The sequence below is a fragment of the Onychostruthus taczanowskii genome, unplaced genomic scaffold (genome assembly GCF_017590055.1).
Source record: "Onychostruthus taczanowskii isolate IOZ18803 unplaced genomic scaffold, ASM1759005v1 scaffold61, whole genome shotgun sequence".
Lineage (NCBI taxonomy): Eukaryota > Metazoa > Chordata > Aves > Passeriformes > Passeridae > Onychostruthus > Onychostruthus taczanowskii.
The window spans coordinates 931,317-955,136 of NW_024503790.1; the positions used below are offsets into that span (position 1 = coordinate 931,317).

A 23,820-nucleotide genomic window follows, 5' to 3' on the forward strand; every position below is an offset into this window, starting at 1 on the left:
GCTCCCGGCTCCTTCCTTTGGGATTATTCCCAATTTCTAGGCTCCTGGCTCCTTCCTTTGAGATTATTCCTGATTTTTGGGCTCCTGGCTCCTTCGTTTGGGATTATTCCCGATTTTGGGGGAGTTTCTAATAATCCGAACAATTCCCAGCGCTGCACACAGGGGGTACGATGGTTTGGGGGGTTTTAGGGTATAAAATGGTCGAATTTAGGGTGGTGGTTGGGGGATGTGGGGGCTCAGTTTGGGGCAGTTCCTATAGGAAGATGTGCAGTATGGAAATGTTTGGGGTGAGGTCTGGGTCACTTATAGAAAATAAAGGGGGTTGGGGTGAGTTTGGGGCTGGTTTTGGGGTGTTGCCCAGTTCCCCTATAGAAGGGTGGTGGGTGGGGTCTCACAGTGAGTTTCTCCCCTATAGGACAATTTTCCCTCTGGAGGATGAATTTCCTCTCTCTAAGGTGAATTTCTTGTCTATAGGGTGAATCTCCCCTCTATGAGGTGCATTTCCCCTCTATAGGGAGAATTTGCCCCCAAAACTTCTCTCTCATCTATGGGGTGCAGCTTTATCCTCATCATTATTTGCTGTTTACTACAATTCCTTATCCTTTACTCTTCATTATTATTAATTATTATTATTGGGGTTTAATTCTTGCTTATTTCTATTTATTCTTCATTATTCTTATAATTCATTATTATTTAGGGACCTCATTCAACCCAGCCCAAATTTGGGCATTCCCAAAATACCAGCTTCCCCCCAAAAAATCCCTCAGAACTCCCAGTTTGGATTTTCCACGTTTATTCCAGCCAGGACTGGGGCGGGGTCAGAGCCACCACTTCCCTTCCCATGGCTTTCCCAACCTCAGGCTGCCCCAGAGCACCAGTAAAAACCCCCATTCCCAAAAATTCCATATAAAAATCGTGCTAGTTCCTTAAAAAATCCTTCAAAAACACAAATCCAAGGAGTTATTTTTGTTAGAAAAAGGGGGAAAATTAGGATGGGGTGAGGGCAGGGCTTGGAAGGCTGGAGGGGAATAAATCAGCTGGGTCTTCAGGGGCCAAAAAAGGGGAATATTTCCCATTTTTCCGTTAAAAACTGCAACAGGAAAATGGGTAAACCGTCCATGAGATTCCAGATTGTATCAAAAATAGACAAATTTTGTCGGCTGGTGGGAAAAGTGCAGCTTTTTCCTGGAGAAAAGGGAACGAGGAGACAAAAATCGCTGTGGGTTTGGAGCACAGGGATGGGGATGGATCCCGCTCACCCCTGAGCGGAGCTGCTGTGGATTCTGGGATCGGGGATGGGGATGGATCCCCCCATCGAGGAGCTGTGCCGGTCCCTGCGGATGTCCCGGAATTCCCGGAATTCCCTACGTTCCGCTGGGATGTCGCTGCAGCTCCTGCTCCTTGAGCAGCGCGATCTGCAGGAGGGAGGGAGGGGAAGCTGTGGGGCCGGGCCGTGTCCCCGGGCCGTGTCCCCCCGGGGCTGTCCCCGTGTCCCCGTGTCCCCCCGGGCCGTGTCCCCCCGGGCTGCGTTCCCCCGGGCTGTCCCCGTGTCCCCGTGTCCCCTCACCTGCTCCTCCAGGCCGCCGCGGCCGAGCCGGAGCCGCTCCAGCTCCCGCTGCAGCTCCGCGGGCGCCTCGGGGAGCGGCCGGGCCCGGAGCTCCAGCGCCGACACCTGCGCCTGCGGGGAGGGGTGAGGGGTGCCCGGCACCCCGCACTGGGCACTGCCTGCCGCGGGCACCCCAGAACGGCCTGGAGCCAGCGCCAGCACCAACACCAGCACCAGCACCAACACCAGCACAAACACCAACACCAGCACCAACACCAACACCAGCACAAACACCAACACCTCCCTGGTGTGAGCCAGCACCAACACCTCCCTGCCCCTGGAACAAGCCCAGCCCCATCCCAGTACCGGGACCATTCCCACCGGGATGAGCCCGGCCCCATCCCAGCACCAGCACCAGGCTCATTCTCATTAGGATGAGCTCCCAAAGGAGCAGCCCCAGCCCGTGGATCGGGATCAGCCCCATCCTGTGGATTAGGATCAACCCCAGCCCCAGCCCATGGATCAGCCCAGTCCCATCCCGTGGATCAGGATCAGCCCCAGCCCCATCCCGTGGATCAGCCCCAGCCCCATCCCGTGAATCAGGATCAGCCCCAGCCCCAGCCCATGGATCAGGATCAGCCCCATCCCGTGGGTCAGGATCAGCCCCAGCCCCATCCCATGGATCGGGCTCGCCCCGGCGCAGGGACCCACCCGCAGCACCTGGATGCGTTTCCGAGCCTCCTCCAGCTCCCGCTCGGCCGAGCCCGCGGGGGGATCCGGCCCTGCCGGGAGCCGCGCGGATCCAGCCCGGCCGGGGGGGTCCCGCTCCTGCCCAGACACACAGATAAATATTTATTAAAGTATGTGTAATAGATAGAAAAATACAGAGATATATTAGAGTAATATATATATATATACACATATATATGGCAATAGATCAATTATCTAATATAGTATCAGATAATTACATATGATGATATAGGTATGAGATGACAATTAGGTAATTAATTAGCCCATAAGGGTGTGGGGCTCTATGGGGGATCCACAATGTCCTGTCTGGGGTCAAAGGTCAGAGAATTTGGGGTGCGGCCCCGCTCACCTCCTGCTGCCGGTCCTGGGAGGACTCCGGTGGCATTCCCGGCTCCCGCGGCATTCCCGGCTCCCGGAACATTCCCGGCTCCCGCAGCATTCCCAGTTCCCGCTGCTCCCGCAGCTGCTCCCGCAGCATTCCCTTCTCCCGCCGCGCCTCCGCCAGCGCCCGCCGCGCCTCCTCCAGCCCTTCCTGGGACACCGGGGGGACAGCGGGACAGCTCCGTGACACCCGGGGAAACCCCCGTGACACCCGGGGAAACCCCCGGTGACGGGCAGGGGGCTCAGGAGGACTGGGACTGGGTCCAGGGAGAACTGGGACAGGATTCAGGGGAACTGGGGGAAGTTGGGAGGGGGTTGAGGGGGAAGAGGGAGGAGTTCCAGTGGGAACGGGGGCACTGGGAGGGGTTCAGTGGGAACTGGGGGAAGTGGGAGGGGGTTATGTCAATATTTCTGAATTTAATAGCACCAAGGGTCCCTTTGGCCTGAGGATAAGGGTGCCTGGCTGTGTTTGAGCCACAACTGAAGAGACTGGGAGTGGTTCAGGGCGAATGGGGGCACTGGGAGGGGTTCAGAGGGAACTGGGGGAAGTGGGAGGGGGTTTAGGGAGAACCTGGAGGACTGGGAGGGGATTCACAGAGAATGAGGGGACTGGGAAGGGGCTCGGGAGGAGCTGGAGGCACTGGGAGGCGGTTCAGAAGGAACCGGGGGCACTGGGAGGGGTTCCGGTCCCACCTGGAGCAGCCTCCGGTCCGTCTCGCCGGCGGCCAGCGCGTTCTGGAGCTGCAGGAGCCGCTCGTGGAGCAGAGACCCGTCCGGAGCCTCCCCCTTGGAGCCGCTCCCCGGTGGCACCGGGAACGGCCCCGAGCGGGACTCGGCCTGAGCCAGCTGTGCCCGGAACGGGAACGGAGAATGGGGAACTGGGGGCACTGGGAGGGGATTCAGGGGGAACTGGGGGCACTGGGAGGGGATTCAGGGGGAACTGGGGGGACTGGGAGAGGGCTCAGTGGGGGGACTGGGAGGGGACTGGGGGAACAGGATGGGTGTTCAGGAGGAACGCAGAGGAATTGGGAGGGTGTTCAGGAATAACTGGGAGGACTGAGAGGGGTTTTGGGGGAACTGGGGACAACTGGGATGGGATCCAGGGGGAACTTAGGGGAACTGGGAGTGGGTTCAGTGGGAGCTGTGGGACTGGGACAGGGCTCAGGGGAAACTGGGGGGACTGTGGGAACTGGAGTGGGTTCAGTGGGAGCTGTGGGACTGGGAAGTGCTTCAGGAGGCGCTGGGAGGGCTCTCGGGGAGGAACCGTGGGACTGGATCCATGGAAGGCCGGTTCAGCCCCTGGAATCCGGCGGGAGCGGTGCGGTACCTGCGTGCGGAGCTGCTCCGCTCGCTCCCGCGCCTCCCGCGCCTCCGCGTCCCGCTCGGCCAGCGCCCGCCGGGCCCGGCCCAGCTCCGCCTCCAGCGCCCGCCGCTGCAGCTCCAGCCGGGCGCTCCGGCCCTCGCACACCTCCAGCCTCTGCCGGGCCTCCTCCAGCTCGCCCAGCTTCTCCTGGAGCCGCCGCAATGCGGGCGTGGAGCCGGGATGTGCCGGGCACGCCGCCGTGCCCACCTGGACTGCCCCGCGCTCCCACCGGGCTGCCTGACACTCCCCAGGGGCTGCCCGGCATTCCCACCTGGATTATCCCACAGTCCCACCTGGACACCTGTCCCGCCCGCCGCTCCCTCTCGGCGGCGCGCATTCCGCTCTCCAGGGCGCTCAGGCGCTCCCGCAGCCCGCGGCATTCCCGCTGCGAGCGCCGCAGGCTCTCGTCCTGCAGCAGCAGCGAGGCGCGGGCCCCGCTCAGCTCCCGCCGCTCTGCGGGGTTGGTGGGGGTGCAGAGGAGGTGTTACTGGGGTTTGTGGGGGCCACCTGGACTGCTCAGCACTCCCACCCCATGGGGCTGCTCGGTATTCCCACCTGGATTATCCCACATTTCTACCTGTGCTGCCCCCCATTCCCACCCGGACTGCCGGCATTCCTGCCTGGATTTGACCCCAATTTCCAGCTGGACCATCCCACATTCCCAGCTGGACCCCCCCCGTTCCCCCTTGGGGATGCAAAGGGGTCTTAGTAGGGTTTTACTGGGATTTCTGGGGATGGAAGGGGGTGTTATTGGGGTTTCTGGGGCTGCAGTGGGGTTTTGATGGGGTATTACTGGGGTTTGTGGGGCTGCAGTGGCTAGGGGTAGGGTTAGGGTTAGGGGATGGAGCAATGGGAAAAAAGGAACTCCAGGGATGCAGGGGATTGAGCAATGGGAACACCCAGCGACACAGGATACTACAGTGGGGTTTTAATGGGGTTTATGGGGGTGCAGGGGGGTTTTACTGGGGTTTATTTGGTTTATGGGAATTGCAGAGGGGTTTATCCGAGTTTATGGGGGATGTTGGGAGGGTTACTGGGGCTTATTGGGATTTATGGGAGATGCAGAGGGGTTTTACCCATTTTATTGAGATTTATGGAATTTGCATGGGGGGTTCCCAGTTTTACTGGGAATTACAGGAAAAGCACGGGAGGTTCCCAATTTTACTGGGGTTTCTGGGAGATTCAGGGGGGATCTGAATCCCATTTTACCCACTTTATTGGGATTTATGGCATTTGCTCAGGGCATTTCCGAGTTTTCCTGGGGTGGTTGTGGGACACAGGCAGGTTTTACCAGTTTTACTGGGGTTTTATTGGAATTTTATTGGGGTTTTATTGGGGTTTTATTGGAATTTATGGGGGACAGACTGGGAGGGGTTACTGGGTTCACTGGGGTTTAAGAAGGATGCACAGGGGTTTTACCCCTTTACTGACATTGATGGAGACTGCACAGGGAGTCCACCAGTTTTACTGCACTTTATGGGGAATTTTTTAATGTTTTTTTTATTACTATTTTTTAATGGTTTCGGTATTTAATTTAATTTTATTGGCATTTCTGCAGTTTGCACAGGGTTTTTTTCAGCTGTTTTATTGGGGTTTACAGGAAATACATGGGGGATTTACCAGTTTTACTGGGATTTATGTGGGGTGCAGACAGGTTCTGCCCCACTTTATTGGGATTTATGGAGTTTGCACAGGGGGTTTTACCAGTTTTACCGGGTTTTGTGGAGTTTACCAGTTTAACTGGTATTTACATGGGATCCACAGGGGAGTTTAGCAGTTCCAGTGGGATTTATGGGCATCCATGAGGGTTTACCAGTTTCACTGGGATGTGTGGGGGATGCAGAGGGGTTTTACCCATTTCACTGGGGTTAGAAGGACATATGGAAATTTTTACCACTTTGTACTGCTGTTTAAAGGAGGTACAGACGGGGTTTACTGGGATTTATGAGGTTTCCCACCAGGATTTTGGAGGAAATCCCAGGGAGCACCCTTCGCTCTGGGCAGCACCACCCCCCTCCCTGTGCCTCAGTTTCCCTCCGAGCTGTTGCTCGCTGTGGCGGCTCCAGCAGCCGCCAGACCACCCCGAATCCCACACAGCCCCATCACCTTGCTCGCTCTCGTCCAGCAGTTTCTGGAGCCGCTGCGCGCGGGCGCCGGCGCTGTCCCGCTCCGCCTCCGCCTCCGCCAGGCGCCGGCCCAGGCTGCCCAGCTGCCCCCGGAGCTCCTCCTGCGGGAACGGGGCTGGCAACGGGCCGGGAAGGGCCCTTCGGGGTACCGGGGACGGGAGGGACAGGGGCACGCACCCGCTCCCGCTGCGCGTCCTGCAGCTCCCGCAGGAATTCCCGCAGCGCCGTCCGCAGCGCCTCGGGATCGGCCTCGGCATCCGGGAGCGAGCCGGGGCTGCCCGGCCCCTCCGGGCCCCCGCCTGGGGGGACAAGAGGGGTGGCAGGGGGACACCAGCCTGGGGGGAAGGGACAGAACAGCGGGGGACACCAGGGAGGCAGGAGATGGAGTGAAGGGGACCCTGGGGTGCAGGGGATGGAAGAACAGGGTTTGGGAGGCCCCAGAGATGCAGGGATGGAATAACGGGGTTTGGGAGGCCCCAGAGATGCAGGGATGGAATAACGGGGTTTGGGAGGCCCCAGAGATGCAGGGGGTGGAATAATGGGGTTTGGGAGGATCCAGGGATGCAGGGATGGAATAACGGGATTTGGGAGGATCCAGGGATGAAGGGGATGGAATAACGGGGTTTGGGAGGATCCAGGGATGAAGGGGATGGAATAAGGGGGTTTGGGAGACCCCCGGGATGCAGGAGCTGGAGCACTGGTGTGTTGGAGATGCCCAGGGCTGGATCACGGGATGACATTTCCCTTCCCCTCAGCCCCCTCCGGAGCCCCGGTGTCCCCGGGGCCGCTCACCCTTGGCCCTGGCCACGGCCACGGTGCGGCGCAGGGTGGCCTGGAGGCCGCCCAGGCGGGACTCGGTGGCCCTGCGCTGCTCCTCGCCGCGGGCCAGCTCCGCCTCCAGCCCCTGGGCCCGGCCCTGCGCCGCGCTCAGCCGCAGCCCCAGCTCGGCCACCTCGGCCCGCGCCGCCTCCACCTTGAGCTGCAGGTTCCGCGCGTCCGCCAGCAGCTTCTTCTCATTGCCCCGCGCCTCCTCCAGGCTGCGGGACAGCTCCTGCTCCCGCCGCCGGAACTCCTGCTCCGCCGCCGCCAGGCGCTGCTGCAGCTGCTGCAGCTGCGGGAGGGACAGGAGAGATGGGAGAGGGGAAGGGGGAGTGGGAGCGATGGGGAACGGGGGATGGAGCAATGGGGTGATGGGGGACCCCAGAGAGGCGGGGGATGGAGCAGTGGGGTCACAGGGGAACTCCAGGGAAGTGAGGGATGGAGCAATGGGAACACCCAGGGATGCAGGGGATGCAGCAGTGGGGCAGTGGGAACACCCAGGGATGCACGGGATGCAGTAGTGGGAACACACAGGAATGCAGAGGATGGAGCAATGGGAACACCCAGGGACACAGGATACCACTGTGATGGTGATGACTGGGGACAACAGGCACCAAGCTACGGCCTGAGGGGACAGGGACACCTCCAGACCCACAGGATAGCCAGCTATGGGGGCACAGGAACACTTCGGGATGTGTGTCACCTACAGCGGGGTCTTGGGGACCTTTGGGGACGCCCTCACCTCCTTCCTGGCAGCCTCGGTGCCGGCCTCGCTCTCGGCCACCTTCTGCCTGAGGCCGGAGGCCTCGCGGCGGCTCCGCTGCTCCCGCTGCTCCTCCAGGGCCACCCGGGCCTGCAGCTCCCCCAGCTCCCGGCCCCGCCGGCTGTTCTCGCTGTCCAGCTCCTTCACCTGCCCGCGAGGGGAGCAGCGGTTCGGGGACACCCCGAGGGCCGGGGAGGCTCCGTGCCACCGCCCGTCCCCGTGCCTGTCCCTGACCTGGCGGCGCAGCTCCTGCAGCTCCCGCCGGCTCTCCAGGCGGGCGCGCTCCAGCCCCCGCAGCGCCGCCCGCAGCTCCGACACCTCCCGCTCGGCCGCCGCCCGCGCCGCCTCCAGCAGCGCCAGCCGCTGCTCCTTGTCCTCCCCGGAGCGCTTCAGGCTGCGGGCAGCGGGGGCTGGCAGCGCCCGGGGGGGTGCCATGCCCCCGGTCCCAGCCGTGCCCATCCTGGGTGTCCCTCCAGCCCCAAATTTCCATCACTTTACCCTGAGCGTCCTCCTGACCTGGAGCAGCGCCCCATTCCAACCTGAGCATCTCAACACCTCCCCCAGCCCAGGCATCGCCCTCCAGGGTGGGGATCACCCTTGTAACTCCCAACTCCTGCTTTCCCTCATCCCGAGCATATCTCAACTTGTGCTTCCCTCATCCCAAGCATCTCCAGACTCCTGCATCTCCCAGCCCCTGCATCTCCCAACTCCTGTACCTCCCAGCCTGTGCTTCCCTCATCCTGAGCATCTCTCAACTTGTGCTTCCCTCATCCCGAGCATCTCGCAACTCCTGCATCTCCCAACTCCTGCATCTCCCAATTCAAGCAGCCCCTTGTCCCACTCATCACTCCGAACTCCTGCATCTCCCAGCTTGGACCTTCCCTTACCCTGAGCATCCCCCCAGCCCCGAGCAGCCCCTCCAAGGCGCTGCAGCCGCGCCCTGCACTCCCGGTGAGGCCATCCCGCGTTCCCGACCTGATGCGCTCTCCCTCGGCGCGCCGCAGGGCCGCCCGCAGCTCCTCGTTGGAGCGCTGCAGCGCCTCCTTCTCCCGGGCCGCATCGCCCAGCGCCCGCCGCGCCTCCTGCGCCCGCCGCCGCTCGGTGTCGCGGCCCTCGCGGCTGTCCCGGGCCTCTCGCTGCGCCTCCAGCAGCTCCTGCCGCGCCGCCGCCCGCGCCTCGGCCCCCGCCCGCAGCTGCGCCCGCGCCTCCTCCGCCTGCCCGGAGCGGGAACTCCAGGGATTTGGGGATTTCAGGGGGATGGAAGGGGTTTTGGGGCGCGGCTCACCTCCCGCAGGGCGCTGTCCCGCTGCTTGGCCGCCGCTGCCGCTTGGTCCCGGAGCGTCCTCGCCTCCCGCTCATGGCTCAGCGCCGCCTCCTCCGCCCGCGCCCGCAGCGAGCGCAGCTCCGCGGCCAAGGCCTGCGGGGACACGGCACCCTGAGAGCGCCCTTCCTCCATTCGGGGGTCCCGGGGGGCGGCACCAGGAGGATGGGGTCCCGGAGAGAGGGGGACAATGAGGATGGGGTCCCGGAGAGAGAGGAGGGACAGTGGGGTTGGGAGACAGTGGGTTCCTGGAACGAGGTGGGGGCAATGGGGATAGGGTCCCGGAGACAGGAGGACATTGGGGACGGAGTCTCAGAGACAGGGGGCCAGTGGGGATGGATCTGGGTGGGGGGGGAATGACAACGGGGATGGGTCCCAGAAAGAACGGGGGAAAATGAGGATAGGGTCCCAGAGAGAGCGGGGCAATGGGGATGGGGTCCTGGAGAGAGGGGGGCAGTAGGGGTGGTGCAGGGATGGGGCGAGGGGGCTCAGGTACCACAGTTGAGCCCCACTCCTGCAGGAGATGGGGGTTGAGGTTCGGGGCTGCAAAAAAAGGGGACACTGGGGGGGTCTTGCAATGGTGGGGGTGAGGCTCAAGCTGGGGGGTGCAATGGTGGGGGGTACCCAGGAGGGGGGGATACAATGGGAGGGCCATGGGGGATACCCAGGAATGAGGGGGCTGCAATGGGGGGGGCCACAGGGGCTATTCAGACAGGAGGAGCTGCAGGGGGGGATGCCCAGGAATTGGGGGGTGACAAGGGGACACCCAGGCACAGGTGGCTGCAGGAGCAGGGGACACTTTGGCAATGGGGGTTGCAAAGAGGGAAGACACCTGGGCACAGGGGCTGGAAGTGGGGGCTCTGTGGGGCTCTGTGCCACCCTGGGGGGGTTCTGGGAGCCCCCCAAACTCACCTGCTCCTTCTCCTGGTGGCCCGTGACCTCTCGCCGCCGCTGCTCCAGCTCGGCTGTGGCCTCATCCAGGCTCTGCTGGAGCCCTGCCAGTGTCCCCGCCAGGGCCACCCGCTCCTCCTCCTGCAGCGCCAGAGCCTGGGGGACATTGGGGGTGGCACAGGGCTGGGGGGGCATGGAGCTGGCACAGGGCTGGGGGGACATCAGGGGTGGCACAGAGCTGGGGGATACCATGGGTGGCAAAGGGCTGGGGGGACATGGAGCTGGCATAGGGCTGGGGGACATGGAGCTGGGACAGGGGGACAGGGGAGTGGCACAGGGACAGGAGGACATGAAGGCTGGCACAAGGACAGGGGGACAGGGGAATGGCATAGGGCTGGGGGACAGGGGAGTGGCACAGGGCTGAGGGGACATCAGAGGTGGCACAGGGACAGGGGGACAGGGGAGTGGCACAGGGCTGAGGGGACATCAGAGGTGGCACAGGGACAGGGGGACAGGGGAGTGGCACACGGCTGAGGGGACATCAGAGGTGGCACAGGGACGGGGGACATCAGGGCCACCACCTGCTGCTTCTCGCTCTGGCGCTGCTGCCGCGCTGCCGCCAGCTCGGCCACCAGCTCCTCGTGCTCCTGCACCAGCCGGCCCCGCTCGGCCTCCAGCTCCTCCTGCCAGCCCCAAAATCACCAGTGGACCCCAAAAATCATCAGCGAACCCAAACAATCCTGCAGCCCAAGCATTGTGCCCCAACAATCAGTGGGAATGTCAGAAATCAAGGTTGCCCCCCAAAAATCACCACTGTACCCTCAACAATCAGCACGTGCATCAAAAATCAGCTCTGCACCCCAAAAATCTACATTTTGCCCCAAAAATTACCAGAGCCCCAAACCCCAACATTGTTCCCCAATAACCACCATCATGCCCCAACAATCACCCTTAAAACCCCCAAAATCACTATTGCACCCTAAAAACCTCCACCACAGCACCCCAAAATCCCAGCACCATGCCCCTCAAATCCCTCCTGCAGCCTCAAACCCTCGTGCCCCCCCACCCCGTGCGCACCTTCTCGCGCTGGAGGTGCTCCAGCTGCTCCCGGTGCGCGTCGCGGGCGCTCTGCAGGGCCGCTGTCACCGCGGCCGCCTCGGCCACCGCCACCGCCTGGCGCCGCTCCCGCAGCTCCTGCGCCCGCTCCCGCCGCGCCACGCCCAGCTCCGCTGGGGACACGGGGACAGCCCGGTCATGGGGACAGCCCCGCCATGGGGACAGCCACGGTCACAGGGACACACCTCAGGGATAGGGTCACCACTCAGTCATGGGGACACCCCCAGTCATAGGGACGTCCCAGAGCTAATGGGGACCCACCAGTCACTGGGGACAACCCCAGTCAGTGGGAACACCATCCCCAGTCATGGGGACAGCCTTAGCCATGGGGACACCTCCCCATAAGGGGGAGCACCCACAAGTCATGGAGACACCCCCTGTCAATGGGGAAGAGGGGATGGAGCTGAGGATGAGGATGGGGATGGACAGGGACGAGGATGGAGATGATTGATGGAGATGGACAGTGAAGACGGAGATGGACGAGGATGAAGATGGAGATGGATGAGTGGGAACTGGCCATGGCCGGGACGATGGAACATGCGGGTGGCCGGGACCCCTCACCCTCCAGTGCCTCCTTGGCCTGGGTCAGTGTCTGGCCTTGGGCCTCCAGCTGCTGATTGCGGGCCTGGAGCTGGGCCAGCTCCTGTTGCAGCTGGAACACGGCGCTCTCCAGCCCCTCCTTCTCCGACCTGCGGGACACCGGGCACAGGGCTGAGCACAGGGCTGGGCACAGGGGCTGGGGACGGGGCTGGACCCGCCCTGGCACCCTCTGAGCCCAGCACTCCCCTGAGCCCGGTACCCTCTGAGCCCGGCCCCACCTGAGCCCGGCGGCCTCGCGGTCGCGGTGCCGCTCCTGGCGCTGGGCAGCCGCGAGCTGCACGGCCAGCCCGGCCCCGTCCTGGGCCAGCGCCGCCTGGGTCCGGCCCAGCCGCTCCTGCTCCGCCCGGAGCCGCTCCTGCTCCGCCCGCGCCCGCGCCAGCGCCTCGCCCGCCGCGCTCTGCTCCTGCACCGCCTGCGGCACACCGGGGACACCAGCGACAGCCCGGGGACACCAGTGACAGCTCAGGGACCACCAGTTACCGCATGACCCCTCCCAGTTACCCTTGGCAGCCTCCCCACCCCTCCCAGTTAGCCCAGACACTCTTCCCACCTCTCCCAGTTGTCCCTGGCACTCTCCCATTTACCCCTGACACCCTCCCAGTGGCCCCATGCCCCCTCCCCACCTGTCTCAAGTACACCTCGCACCCTCCCCAATGCTCCCAGTTGTCCCTGGTACCCTCCCAGTTACCCCTGGCACCCTCCCCAGCGCTCCCAGTTGCCCCAGCACCCTCCCAGTTGCCCCCGCCGTGCCCACCTGGCCCAGGCTGTGGCGCAGCCGCTCGTGGAGCCCACGCAGCTCCCGCAGCTCCTCCCGCAACCCCCGCCCGTCGTCCCGGGGGTTCCCCCGCGGCCGCTCCAGGTCCCGCCGCTCGCTGCCGGGGCGGGGGCCGCTCTCCAGCCGCGCCCGCAGCAGCGCCAGCTCCCGGCACAGCTCCCGGCTGCGCAGCCGGCCCCGCTCCCGCTCCTGCTCCAGCCGCTCCAGCCGCCGGCCCAGCTCCGCCTTGTCCCGGGCCAGCCCGGCCGCCAGCTCGCTGGTCTTGGCCAGCGCGTCCCGCAGCCGCGACTCCTCCGCCTCCGCCGCCCGCCGGGCCTCCGCCAGCTCCCCGCAGCTGCCCTGCGCCTGCGAGCGGGCACCGGCTGGCACCGGGGGCACGGCGGGATGGGGCGACGGGGGCAGGGGCAGTGCCTGGGGCAGGGGGACACGGGGAGCACCTGGGGCTCAGGGAACACCTGTGGCATGGGGGCACCTGGGGCTCACCTGGGACCTGGGGTGCACCTGGGGCACAGGGGGCACCCGGGGCATTGGGGACACTTGGGGATACCTGGGGTATGTGGGGACACCTGTGGAACAGGGCCATGGGCAGCTGGGGCATGGGGCTGCACCCACAGCAGGGCTGGCACTCCCGGGGATACATCCACGGGGATTCACCTGTACCCACGGGGATGCACCTGTATCCATGCCCAGCCCCACTGTGGGGCAGGCCCGGGTGCCCACCTTGCCCAGGGCCTCTGCCAGCGCCTCCTGCTCGCCCCGGGCCAGCTCCGCCTCCAGCAGCGCCCGGCTCAGCTCCTCCCGCGCCTCCAGCAGCTCCCGCTGCGCCCGCGCCCGCTGCGCCTCCAGCTCCTGCACCTGCTGCTGGCTGTGTGGGGACAGCACAGCCCATCTGTGCCCGCCTGTGTCCCCTGTGCACCCACCTGTGCCCCCCTGAACCCACCTGTACCCACCCGAACCCTCCTGTACCCCCCCGCACACCCACCCATGCCCCTGTACACCCATCTGTGCCCACCTGTGCCCACCTGCATCCATCACAGGTAGGTCCTGGGGGTGCTGTGCCCTCCATCACCTACCTATGTGCACCTGTATGCACCTGAGCCCACATGCACCCACCTACAACCACCTGTGCCCACCTACACCCACCTGAGCTCATCTGAACCCTCTTGGACCCCTCGTATACCCTGTACCCACCTTGACCCCATACACACCTGGGTCCCCCCGGTGCCCACCTGGCTCCCCACCTGAACCCTCCTGTGCCCACCTGTGACCTCCACACCCACCCATGCCCCGTGCCCACCTGTGCTCCAGCTGCTCATGGGCAGCCTGGGCGTCACGGGCAGCCTGGTCCCGGGAGTCCTGCAGCCCCTCGCTGCGGCACCGCAGCTGCTCCCGCTCCTGCTGCAGGGCCCCCGCCCGCTGCTGCTCCTCCGCCAGCGCCGCCTCCGCGCGGCACAGCTCCCTGCGGACACACGGACATGGACACACGGACACACAGACATGGACACAGGGACACACAGACACACAGGCACATGGACACAGGCACACAGCCATGGATACATGGACACAGGGACACGGGCACACAGACACATGGACACACGGGCACAGGAACATGGACACACGGGCACACGGGCACACAGGCACACAGACACACGGGCACATGGACACATGGACACATGGACACACGGGCACAGGAACATGGGCACACAGGCACACGGGCACACAGACACACAGGGACATGGACACACAGGCACATGGACACATGGACACAGGGACACACAGGGACATGGAAACACAGACACATGGGCACATGGATACACAGGGACATGGACACGGGCACAGGCATGGGCACATGGACACACAGACACATGGGCACATGGACACACAGGCATAGGCACATGGACACAGGGACACACAGATGCACAGGGACAGACAGATGGACATTCAGGGACAGACACAGGGACACACAGGGACAGACAGCCGGACACACAGGACAGACAGAGGGGTGGTACCTGCGCAGCCCCTCGACCTGGGCCCGCAGCTGAAGCCCCTCCCGCTGGGCCTCCTCCTGCGCCCGCCTGCAGCTCCCGGCCTCGGCTCCCAGCTGCTCCAGCCGCTGCTCCAGCATTCCCAGCTCCCGCCGCAGGCTCCCGGCCGCCTCCCGGCCCGCCTCCACCTGGCTCCGGGCCTCCTGGGGGCCAGCCTTCATCAGATCCTTCCCTCGTTCCCATCCTTCCCATCCCCCATCCCATCCCATCCCATCCCATCCCATCCCATCCCATCCCATTATGCCATTATCCCATCCCATCCCCATCCTCCTCCTCCTCCCAGCTCACCTGCAGCTGGAGCTGGCGCCGGCTCAGGGCTGCATGGATGGCAGCGGCAGCGGCGCTGGCAGAGAGGCTGCGGAGAGGGGACACGGCGGGACACGGAGGGGACACGGGGGGACACGGGGGGGACACAGCAGGTGTGGGGGGCTCGGGGTCATCAGCCAGAACCGCCTATTCCCAAGAAAATCCAGGGGAAAGTGAGGCAGGGAAGGGAATTAAGTCAGTGAAGGGGGGAACAAACCAAGGTGAGAAAGGGGACACGGAGTCCAGGGAAGGGGAAAATGAGGTGGGAAATGGGAAATCAAGTCAAGGGGGAAACTGAGGCAGGGAGGGGAAAACTGAATCAGAGAGAGGGGAAACTGAATAAGAAATGCAAAAATGAATCAAGGAAGAGGACACTGAGACAAGGAGGGGACACTGAGGCAGGGAGGGGACACTGAGGCAGGGAGAGGCCCCTCCTGGCAGTGGGTGGCCCCGGGGTGTCCCAGCACCTGGGTGACCTCGTGCAGCGTCCGGCGCAGCAGCTCCAGCTCGGAGCGCAGAGCCTGCATCTGCTCCGGCGTCGGCTCCCGGGCACGCGCGGCCTCCTGCAAGCCCCGGGATGGGATCAGGCCGGGAATGACAGACCTGCATCCCCAAACTCCCACACCCTGCACCCACCAGCTCCCGCAGCTGCAGGGTCAGCGCTTCCACCGCCCGCTCCTTCTCCTCGTCCTCGCTCCGGCGCCGCTCCAGGGCCGCCGTCAGCTCTGCCAGCCTGGCCAGGACACAGCCGGCATCCAACACCCAATATCCAACATCCAACATCCAGCACCCAACACCCAGCATGCAGCATCCAACACCCAGCATCCAACACCCAATATCCAACATCCAACATCCAGCACCCAACACCCAGCATGCAGCATCCAACACCCAGCATCCAACACCCAATATCCAACATCCAACATCCAGCACCCGGGAGTCCTGCAGCCCCTCGCTGCGGCACCGCAGCTGCTCCCGCTCCTGCTGCAGGGCCCCCGCCCGCTGCTGCTCCTCCGCCAGCGCCGCCTCCGCGCGGCACAGCTCCCTGCGGACACACGGACATGGACACACGGACACACAGACATGGACACAGGGACACACAGACACACAGGCACATGGACACAGGCACACAGCCATGGATACATGGACACAGGGACACGGGCACACAGACACATGGACACACGGGCACAGGAACATGGACACACGGGCACACGGGCACACAGGCACACAGACACACGGGCACATGGACACATGGACACATGGACACACGGGCACAGGAACATGGGCACACAGGCACACGGGCACACAGACACACAGGGACATGGACACACAGGCACATGGACACATGGACACAGGGACACACAGGGACATGGAAACACAGACACATGGGCACATGGATACACAGGGACATGGACACGGGCACAGGCATGGGCACATGGACACACAGACACATGGGCACATGGACACACAGGCATAGGCACATGGACACAGGGACACACAGATGCACAGGGACAGACAGATGGACATTCAGGGACAGACACAGGGACACACAGGGACAGACAGCCGGACACACAGGACAGACAGAGGGGTGGTACCTGCGCAGCCCCTCGACCTGGGCCCGCAGCTGAAGCCCCTCCCGCTGGGCCTCCTCCTGCGCCCGCCTGCAGCTCCCGGCCTCGGCTCCCAGCTGCTCCAGCCGCTGCTCCAGCATTCCCAGCTCCCGCCGCAGGCTCCCGGCCGCCTCCCGGCCCGCCTCCACCTGGCTCCGGGCCTCCTGGGGGCCAGCCTTCATCAGATCCTTCCCTCGTTCCCATCCTTCCCATCCCCCATCCCATCCCATCCCATCCCATCCCATCCCATCCCATCCCATTATGCCATTATCCCATCCCATCCCCATCCTCCTCCTCCTCCCAGCTCACCTGCAGCTGGAGCTGGCGCCGGCTCAGGGCTGCATGGATGGCAGCGGCAGCGGCGCTGGCAGAGAGGCTGCGGAGAGGGGACACGGCGGGACACGGAGGGGACACGGGGGGACACGGGGGGGACACAGCAGGTGTGGGGGGCTCGGGGTCATCAGCCAGAACCGCCTATTCCCAAGAAAATCCAGGGGAAAGTGAGGCAGGGAAGGGAATTAAGTCAGTGAAGGGGGGAACAAACCAAGGTGAGAAAGGGGACACGGAGTCCAGGGAAGGGGAAAATGAGGTGGGAAATGGGAAATCAAGTCAAGGGGGAAACTGAGGCAGGGAGGGGAAAACTGAATCAGAGAGAGGGGAAACTGAATAAGAAATGCAAAAATGAATCAAGGAAGAGGACACTGAGACAAGGAGGGGACACTGAGGCAGGGAGGGGACACTGAGGCAGGGAGAGGCCCCTCCTGGCAGTGGGTGGCCCCGGGGTGTCCCAGCACCTGGGTGACCTCGTGCAGCGTCCGGCGCAGCAGCTCCAGCTCGGAGCGCAGAGCCTGCATCTGCTCCGGCGTCGGCTCCCGGGCACGCGCGGCCTCCTGCAAGCCCCGGGATGGGATCAGGCCGGGAATGACAGACCTGCATCCCCAAACTCCCACACCCTGCACCCACCAGCTCCCGCAGCTGCAGGGTCAGCGCTTCCACCGCCCGCTCCTTCTCCTCGTCCTCGCTCCGGCGCCGCTCCAGGGCCGCCGTCAGCTCTGCCAGCCTGGCCAGGACACAGCCGGCATCCAACACCCAATATCCAACATCCAACATCCAGCACCCAACACCCAGCATGCAGCATCCAACACCCAGCATCCAACACCCAATATCCAACATCCAACATCCAGCACCCAACATCCAGCACCCAACACCCAGCATCCAACATCCAGTATGCAACATCCAACATCCCCGACCTCACATCCCTTCCCATCCACGCCACAGCCCCAAAACCTTCCCCATGAAACATCCTCCATGGCCCCATTGCGGTGCATCCTCCCCATCCTGGTGCTCCTGCATCCCATCCCTCTGACCCATATTCCCTTCCCGTCCTGTGCCACATCCCCAAAATCTTCCCTGTGGAACATCCTCCTGGTCCTCCTGCAGCCCTCCTGGTGCTCCTGCATCCCATCCCTCTGACTCAGTCCCTCCCCACCCTGTGCCACATCCCCTGCACTTCCATTCCTCCCCTCGCCCACCGGGTGTCCCCCAGCCCCCGGTACCTTGCTGCCAGGGTGGCTTTCTCCAGCTCCGCGTCCCGTGCCCGCGCCGCCAGCTGCTCCTGCAGCTGCTCCAGGCGCAGCTCCTGCCGCTCGCGGGCCGCTCCCGCCTGGCTCTCGGCCAGCCGCAGGTTGGCGGCCAGGTGCAGGCAGGCGGCGTGGGCGGCGCGGCCCGTCCGCGACACCTCGTGGCCCAGCTCCGACAGGTCCCTGTGCGGGAGGGAGGCGCAGGGTGGGATCCCCAGGGATCCCCGGAGGGAGGGAGCCCGCCCCGGGTCCCGCTGACCTCTCGGTGGTGGCCTTCATCTCCCCGAAGTGGCGCCTGAAGGTCACCAGCTGCCGCCAGAGGGTCAGGAGCCGGCTGTGCTCGTTGCTGAAGTAGGTGTTGAAGGACTGGGGTGGGATGGAGAGGGATCAGGGATCCACCACGGTCCCCAAATTCCCAAATATCCCTCCTGGCCACACCCATCACCCCAACGGTCCTCCGCAGCCCCACCCCAATTCTTGTGGGCACGGAGGGGGGGTGACACGTCCCTGCCTCACATCCCGTTCCCATCACATCCCCCATGGTCCCACATCCCTCCCATGGGTCCTGTGTAATTGTCCCTCACACATCCCTGCATCCCCCTGCCTCATCTCCCTTTCCCATCCATGTCACACCCCCAAATCCTTCCCCACGGAACATCCCCCCGGCCCTGCATCCCTCCTCAGTGACCCCACATTCCGCAGCCCTCTGTCTTGCATGCTCTTCCCATCACGTCCCCCCCATATTCCCCAAACTCTGCTCTTTGCAGCATCCCCCACCACCCCACACCCCTCTCCATGATCCCACATCCCCTCATCCCCCTGCCTCACACCCCTCTCCCTGCTGCTGCTCCCTGGTGTCCCCTGTCCCTGCCCGGGTGTCCCCCACCTCCTCCTCCCGCCTCCACTCCGCCTCCCGCTGCTCCAGCTCGTCCCGGGCCCGTGCCCAGTCCGCCGTGAGCTTCCGGATGTCCTCGCTCAGCGCCGCGTTGGCCACGTTGGCCTGCTCCAGCTGCTCCCGCAGCATCGAGTTCACCTGCACCAGGCTGCTGCTCCTGGCACCGGGGATCAACGAGGTCAGGATCCCATGGGAATCCTCACATTCCCCTCGGGATCCCACCCAGCTCTGCCACTCCTGGGATTGAGGATCACCGAGCTCAGCATCCTCTGGGAATCCTCACACCCCCCCCGGGTCCTGCCCACCTCTGCTGCTTCTGAGACTGGAGATCACGGGGGTCAGCATCCCCTGGGAATCCTCACATTCCCACCCACCTCTGCTGCTCCTGGGATTGGGGACCACTGAGTTCAGCATCTCCCGGGAATCCCCACATCCCCTGGGTCCTGCCCACCTCTGCTGCTCCTCCTCCAGCCGGATCAGGGCGTTCTCCAGCTCGTTGCTGCTCTCCTCATCGGGCTGGGAGCCGCTGGCATCCAGCTGGATCTGTGGGAATATCCCCTGGTGGCCATCACCCCAATTTGGGATTTGGGGCAGGGGACCCCCAAAGCCTTCCTCACTGTCAGCCTCTCCTGCTCCAGCTCCGTCGCCTTCTCCAGCAGCTGCTGCTCCACTTCCCCACATTTCTTCTTGTACTGCAATACCTGGGGGAGAGACAGGGGGTGACACCAATGGTGGGGTGTCCCCAGATTACCCCAGTGCCCCGCCAGGAAGGATTTACCTTGGCTTGGAGCTTCTGCACCAGCTGGGCCTGGCGCTGCTGGCCCTCCTGGTAGGCCTGGAGCTTCCTCTTGTAGGCAGCCTGCTCCTCCTCCAGCAGCCTCCGGAGCTCGATGTTGTGCTGGGCCAGGCTCCGGCTCTCGGCTGCTTCCTCTGGCTCCAGCCGCAGGCTCTGCTCCAGCTGGGATCAGGGGAGCCCAGGCTGGCACCCTCACACCCCTGGGCATCCCCAGCCTCTCTTCCAGGGGTTCCATGGTAAATCCCAGCCAGCCAAAGGCCCCGATTCCCACATTCTCCCATTTCTCCATGCACAGGGAGGGGATGAATGGGGAACTTCTGGGGTGGTTTTAAGGATAACTCAACCTCCAGTCTGTGGGTTCAGCAAAGCCCCTTCCCAGTTTGCATGGAGTGGCTGATGGATAAAGGATCCTTGGGTACAGGATTGGAAACTTGCCTGGGGATATTTTCCTGATATTTGCTTTTATTTTTAATAATGAGGCACAAACCAAGGGATTCCTCCAGTATCCCATCAGTTTGGGGCACACTCAGCACTGGGAGGGCCAAAGCCCTTAGGAATTCCTGGTTGCCAGGGCAAAGTGCTGGAAAACTGAAGGATTCCCACAGGGAGGGGGGGGTTCCTTCCCAAAAATCCAGCAGGACAAATAAAACAGGGAGGGACAAGCCTTGGCAAGCCAGGACTGGTCTGGACAATTCCCACCACGGGGACACCACAGCTCCCCCACCCCACACAGGGAACGCCAGGGCTGGAGCTGGCACCACCTGGAGTTTGGGACTGAAAAGGCGATTTGGGAGGGCTGGCTGAGGGCATTGTACCTGATGGACAGCTCTGGATTTTGGGGTTAAAAAGGGGGATTTGGGAGGGCTGGCTGAGGACATTGTACTTGATGGCCAGCTGTGGATTTTGGGGCTGAAAAGGGGGATTTGGGGGAGCTCACCCGCTCACTGAGAGCGTTGTACTTGATGGCCAGCTGTGGATTTTGGGGTTAAAAAGGGGGATTTGGGGGGCTCACCCGCTCACTGAGGGCGTTGTACTTGATGGCCAGCTGTGGATTTTGGGGTTAAAAAGGGGGATTTGGGGGGCTCACCCGCTCACTGAGGGCGTTGTACTTGATGGCCCGCTGTGGATTTTGGGGTTAAAAGGGGGGATTTGGGGGGCTCACCCGCTCACTGAGGGCGTTGTACTTGATGGCCAGCTCATCGCGCTCGGCCCGGCTCTGCGCCAGCAGGTCCTCGACGCGGGACAGCTCCTGCTGCAGGATCCTGTTCTCCTCCTGCAGGGACAGCAGCGAGGCCATGGCCCCTGCAGGATGGGATGGAGAGAGGCAGGATGGGATCCGGGATCTGGGATCCAGGGTGGGATCCAGGGTGGGATCTGGGACAGGATCCAGCCCAGGACACAGCCAGGGCATCCTTTGCCACCACGAGCTGCTCTGCTCCCCTTGGGAAGGGGCTGAGCCCTCCCTGGGTGCAGCATTCAGATAAAGGATCCTCAGGGATAGGAACGACAACCTGCCTTGGGATTTTTCCCTGATATTTGCTTTGATTTTAATAACCAGGAACAAACGGGGATTTCTATCAAAATCCCACCACCCCTCAACATGTCTCCTCCAGCCCATGGGGAGCATTCTGCCCCCTGGCCTGGCTGGAAATGCCACCTCCCACACTCAGACATTCCAAGGAATGCTCTTTGTGAGGGAAGAGCTGCTGGAAATGCACAGTTCTGGTCAAAAACCCACGGGAAATTTGCAGTTGTGACTGCAAGGACGTTCAGATCCATGTTCACAATCACAAAATCTGCCAGGGATTTGCAGCTGCAACCACAAAATGGCCAAAATCTGGAGTATGGGATCACAAAGTGCTGCAGATCAACAGTTGTGATCCAAACCCACTTCATTTTGCAGCTGCAACATAAAACCTCTGTAAATGTGTGTTTGGGATTATAAATCTATGGCAGGTTTACAGCTGCAAGAGCAAAACTGCTGCAGATTTGCAGCTATGATCCCCAAACTGCTGCAAATCAGTGTTTGTGATCACAAAACCCCTGCAGATTTACAGCTGCAGTCATAAAACTGTTACAAATTTGCATTTGGATCCCAAAACTGCTGTAAATTCATGACTGTGATCCCAAAACTGCTGCAGGTCTCCAGTTACAATCCCAAAACACGTGGCAGATTTACAGTCACAACAACAAAATCACTAAAAATTCATGTTTGTGATCCCAAACCCGCTGCAGATTTCCAGTCACAATCCCCAAACTGTTGCAAATTAATAGTTGACACCAAACTCACTGTAAACTCATGTCTGTGATCCCAAAACTGCTATAAATTCCTGTTTGTGTTTTCCAAAACTGCTGCAAATTCATGTTTATGGTCCCAAAACCGTTGTAAATTAACGTTTTATTCCAGAACTGTTGCAGATTTCCAGTTACAACCACAAAAAATGCTGCAGATTTGTAACTGCAATCACAAAACTGACACAAAATTTGGATTTCTAATGCCAAAACCTCTGCAAATTCATGTTTGTGATCCCAAAACCACTGCAGATTGACAGTTGCAATCATAAAACTGTCACAAACTTGCATTTGTGATCCCAAAACTGTTGTGAATTCCTATTTGTGATCCCAAAACTGCTGCAGATTTCCAGTTACAACAACAAAACTGTTGCAGATTTACAGTTGCAACCACAAAATCATTAAAAATTAGTGCTTGTGATCCCAAACTCTGCTGCAGATTCACAGCTGTGATCCCCAAACCGCCGAAAATTCGCATTTGCGATCCCCAAACCACCGTAAATTCTCATTTAAGATCCCAAACCGCGGCACTTTTCCATTCGCGGCCGCAGACCCGCCCCTGATTCTCCGCTGGGATCACGGAGCCGCCCCGATCCGCGATTTTCCCACCACAACCCCCCTTTGCCCTCCCAAACCCGCTGCCCGAGTGCCATTCCCGATCCCACTCCCGACCCCGATCCCGGTCCCGGTCCCGTTCCCATTCCCGGTCCCCATCCCACGCTCCCCCCGCCGGGGGGGACGCGGTGTCCCCACCTCAGCCCCGGGAGCATCTCCCGAGCCCCGGGCACCCCCTTGCCGCGGCCTCCTCGTCCCCCGGTCCCTTTTCCCGGGATTTGGGGCGGTTCGGGCTCGGTGCCCGCCCGCGGGAAGCGGATGCGGGGTCGGGATTAGCCCGAAATCCGCGTCCCCTCCCCGCGTGACGGCGGGAGCGGGGACCCTCCTCTTCCTGGAGGTCCCGACAGCGGCACGGCCCCATCCTGCCCCAGCAGCCCCTCAGCATTCCCGGGCTCTGCCGACAAACCCACCCCGAGGCTCCGGGCGGGAGCAGAAGGAGGAAAAGGAAGGGAACCAGAAGCAAACGGCAGCCCCGGCCGTGCCCGCAGGCGTGGGGCGGTCCTTACCCGGGACGGAGCCGCTCTCCCGGGGCACGGCGCTCCCGCAGGGCCCTGGCCTTGAGCCCCGCGCTCCTTAAGCTCATTAACCCCGAGTTGGCTCCGGCAGGAAAAGCTCCGGGGTGGAGCGAGCCGGGGTTGCCGAGGGGTGAAGCGGCTTTAACACCCCCGGGATGCGGGTATGGCCCCGGGACCCCGGATCATCCCCCCTGCCGGAGCTTTAATTATCCCCAGCGTAATCAAAGACTTTCTGCTCCCACCCTGGGTAACGTGGGCATAAAGCCCCAAGCCGGGCCCCAAATCCCCCAGGACGGGGGCTGGAGGCGTCCCTGCCCCTGAAACAAGGGATGGATCCGGTCCCAAGCCGCGCTCCGGGCAGGAGGGGCTCGCCCGGCCGCCCTCCCCTCTCCCCCCACCCCGGCAGGGAAAGTGCCCTTTCTCCCCCGGAGATTACCAGGGCCGGGAGCAGGCAGATGGGATTGAGGATTTACGGAGTCTTGGATGCCTCCAGCCAGCCAGGAGCTAACTCCAATTCCATCCCCCAGCACTTGTGTCCCAAAACCCCTCCTTTTCCCCTCATTTCCTCTCTTACCTTCCCCTCCCGGTGTCCTTCCCAACAGAAACCACTGCTAAGCAACAGGTTCTGTTGTGCTCCGTGTCCAATCCCATTCCCTCGGCACCGGCAAGGAATGGGAATCACAAAAGCTCATCCTGGCTGCTCTGAGCCCGCCCAGGG

At 62.6% G+C, this 23,820-nt stretch overlaps 1 protein-coding gene across 5 annotated transcripts; it reads right to left on the minus strand.

Annotated features, from left to right (window-relative positions):
• Window positions 1-791: 791 nt before the first annotated feature.
• CROCC (ciliary rootlet coiled-coil, rootletin) lies at window positions 792-23,744 on the minus strand. 5 transcript variants are annotated; one of them, XM_041419766.1, is made up of 35 exons: window positions 23,677-23,744; window positions 20,843-20,982; window positions 19,663-19,842; window positions 19,502-19,585; window positions 19,336-19,427; window positions 18,876-19,041; window positions 18,249-18,355; window positions 17,966-18,172; window positions 17,373-17,469; window positions 17,204-17,299; window positions 16,719-16,883; window positions 16,395-16,573; window positions 15,733-15,844; window positions 13,749-13,798; window positions 13,172-13,316; window positions 12,431-12,796; window positions 11,895-12,088; window positions 11,638-11,765; window positions 11,038-11,189; window positions 10,542-10,643; window positions 9,982-10,116; window positions 9,034-9,165; window positions 8,724-8,962; window positions 7,983-8,142; window positions 7,728-7,895; window positions 6,959-7,277; window positions 6,344-6,465; window positions 6,147-6,267; window positions 4,342-4,493; window positions 4,005-4,187; window positions 3,371-3,523; window positions 2,646-2,828; window positions 2,258-2,374; window positions 1,568-1,678; window positions 792-1,415 (listed from the first exon to the last, which is right to left on the minus strand). In XM_041419766.1, the coding sequence occupies exons 2-35, from the start codon at window positions 20,975-20,977 to the stop codon at window positions 1,365-1,367; spliced, it is 5,103 nt and encodes a 1,700-aa protein (XP_041275700.1). In that variant the 5' UTR covers window positions 20,978-20,982; window positions 23,677-23,744; the 3' UTR covers window positions 792-1,364. The 5 variants fall into 5 exon arrangements, with proteins under 5 accessions (XP_041275700.1, XP_041275701.1, XP_041275699.1 ...); XM_041419767.1 differs by lacking the exon at window positions 23,677-23,744 and adding an exon at window positions 23,539-23,593; XM_041419765.1 differs by lacking the exon at window positions 23,677-23,744 and adding an exon at window positions 23,094-23,169.
• Window positions 23,745-23,820: the final 76 nt, after the last annotated feature.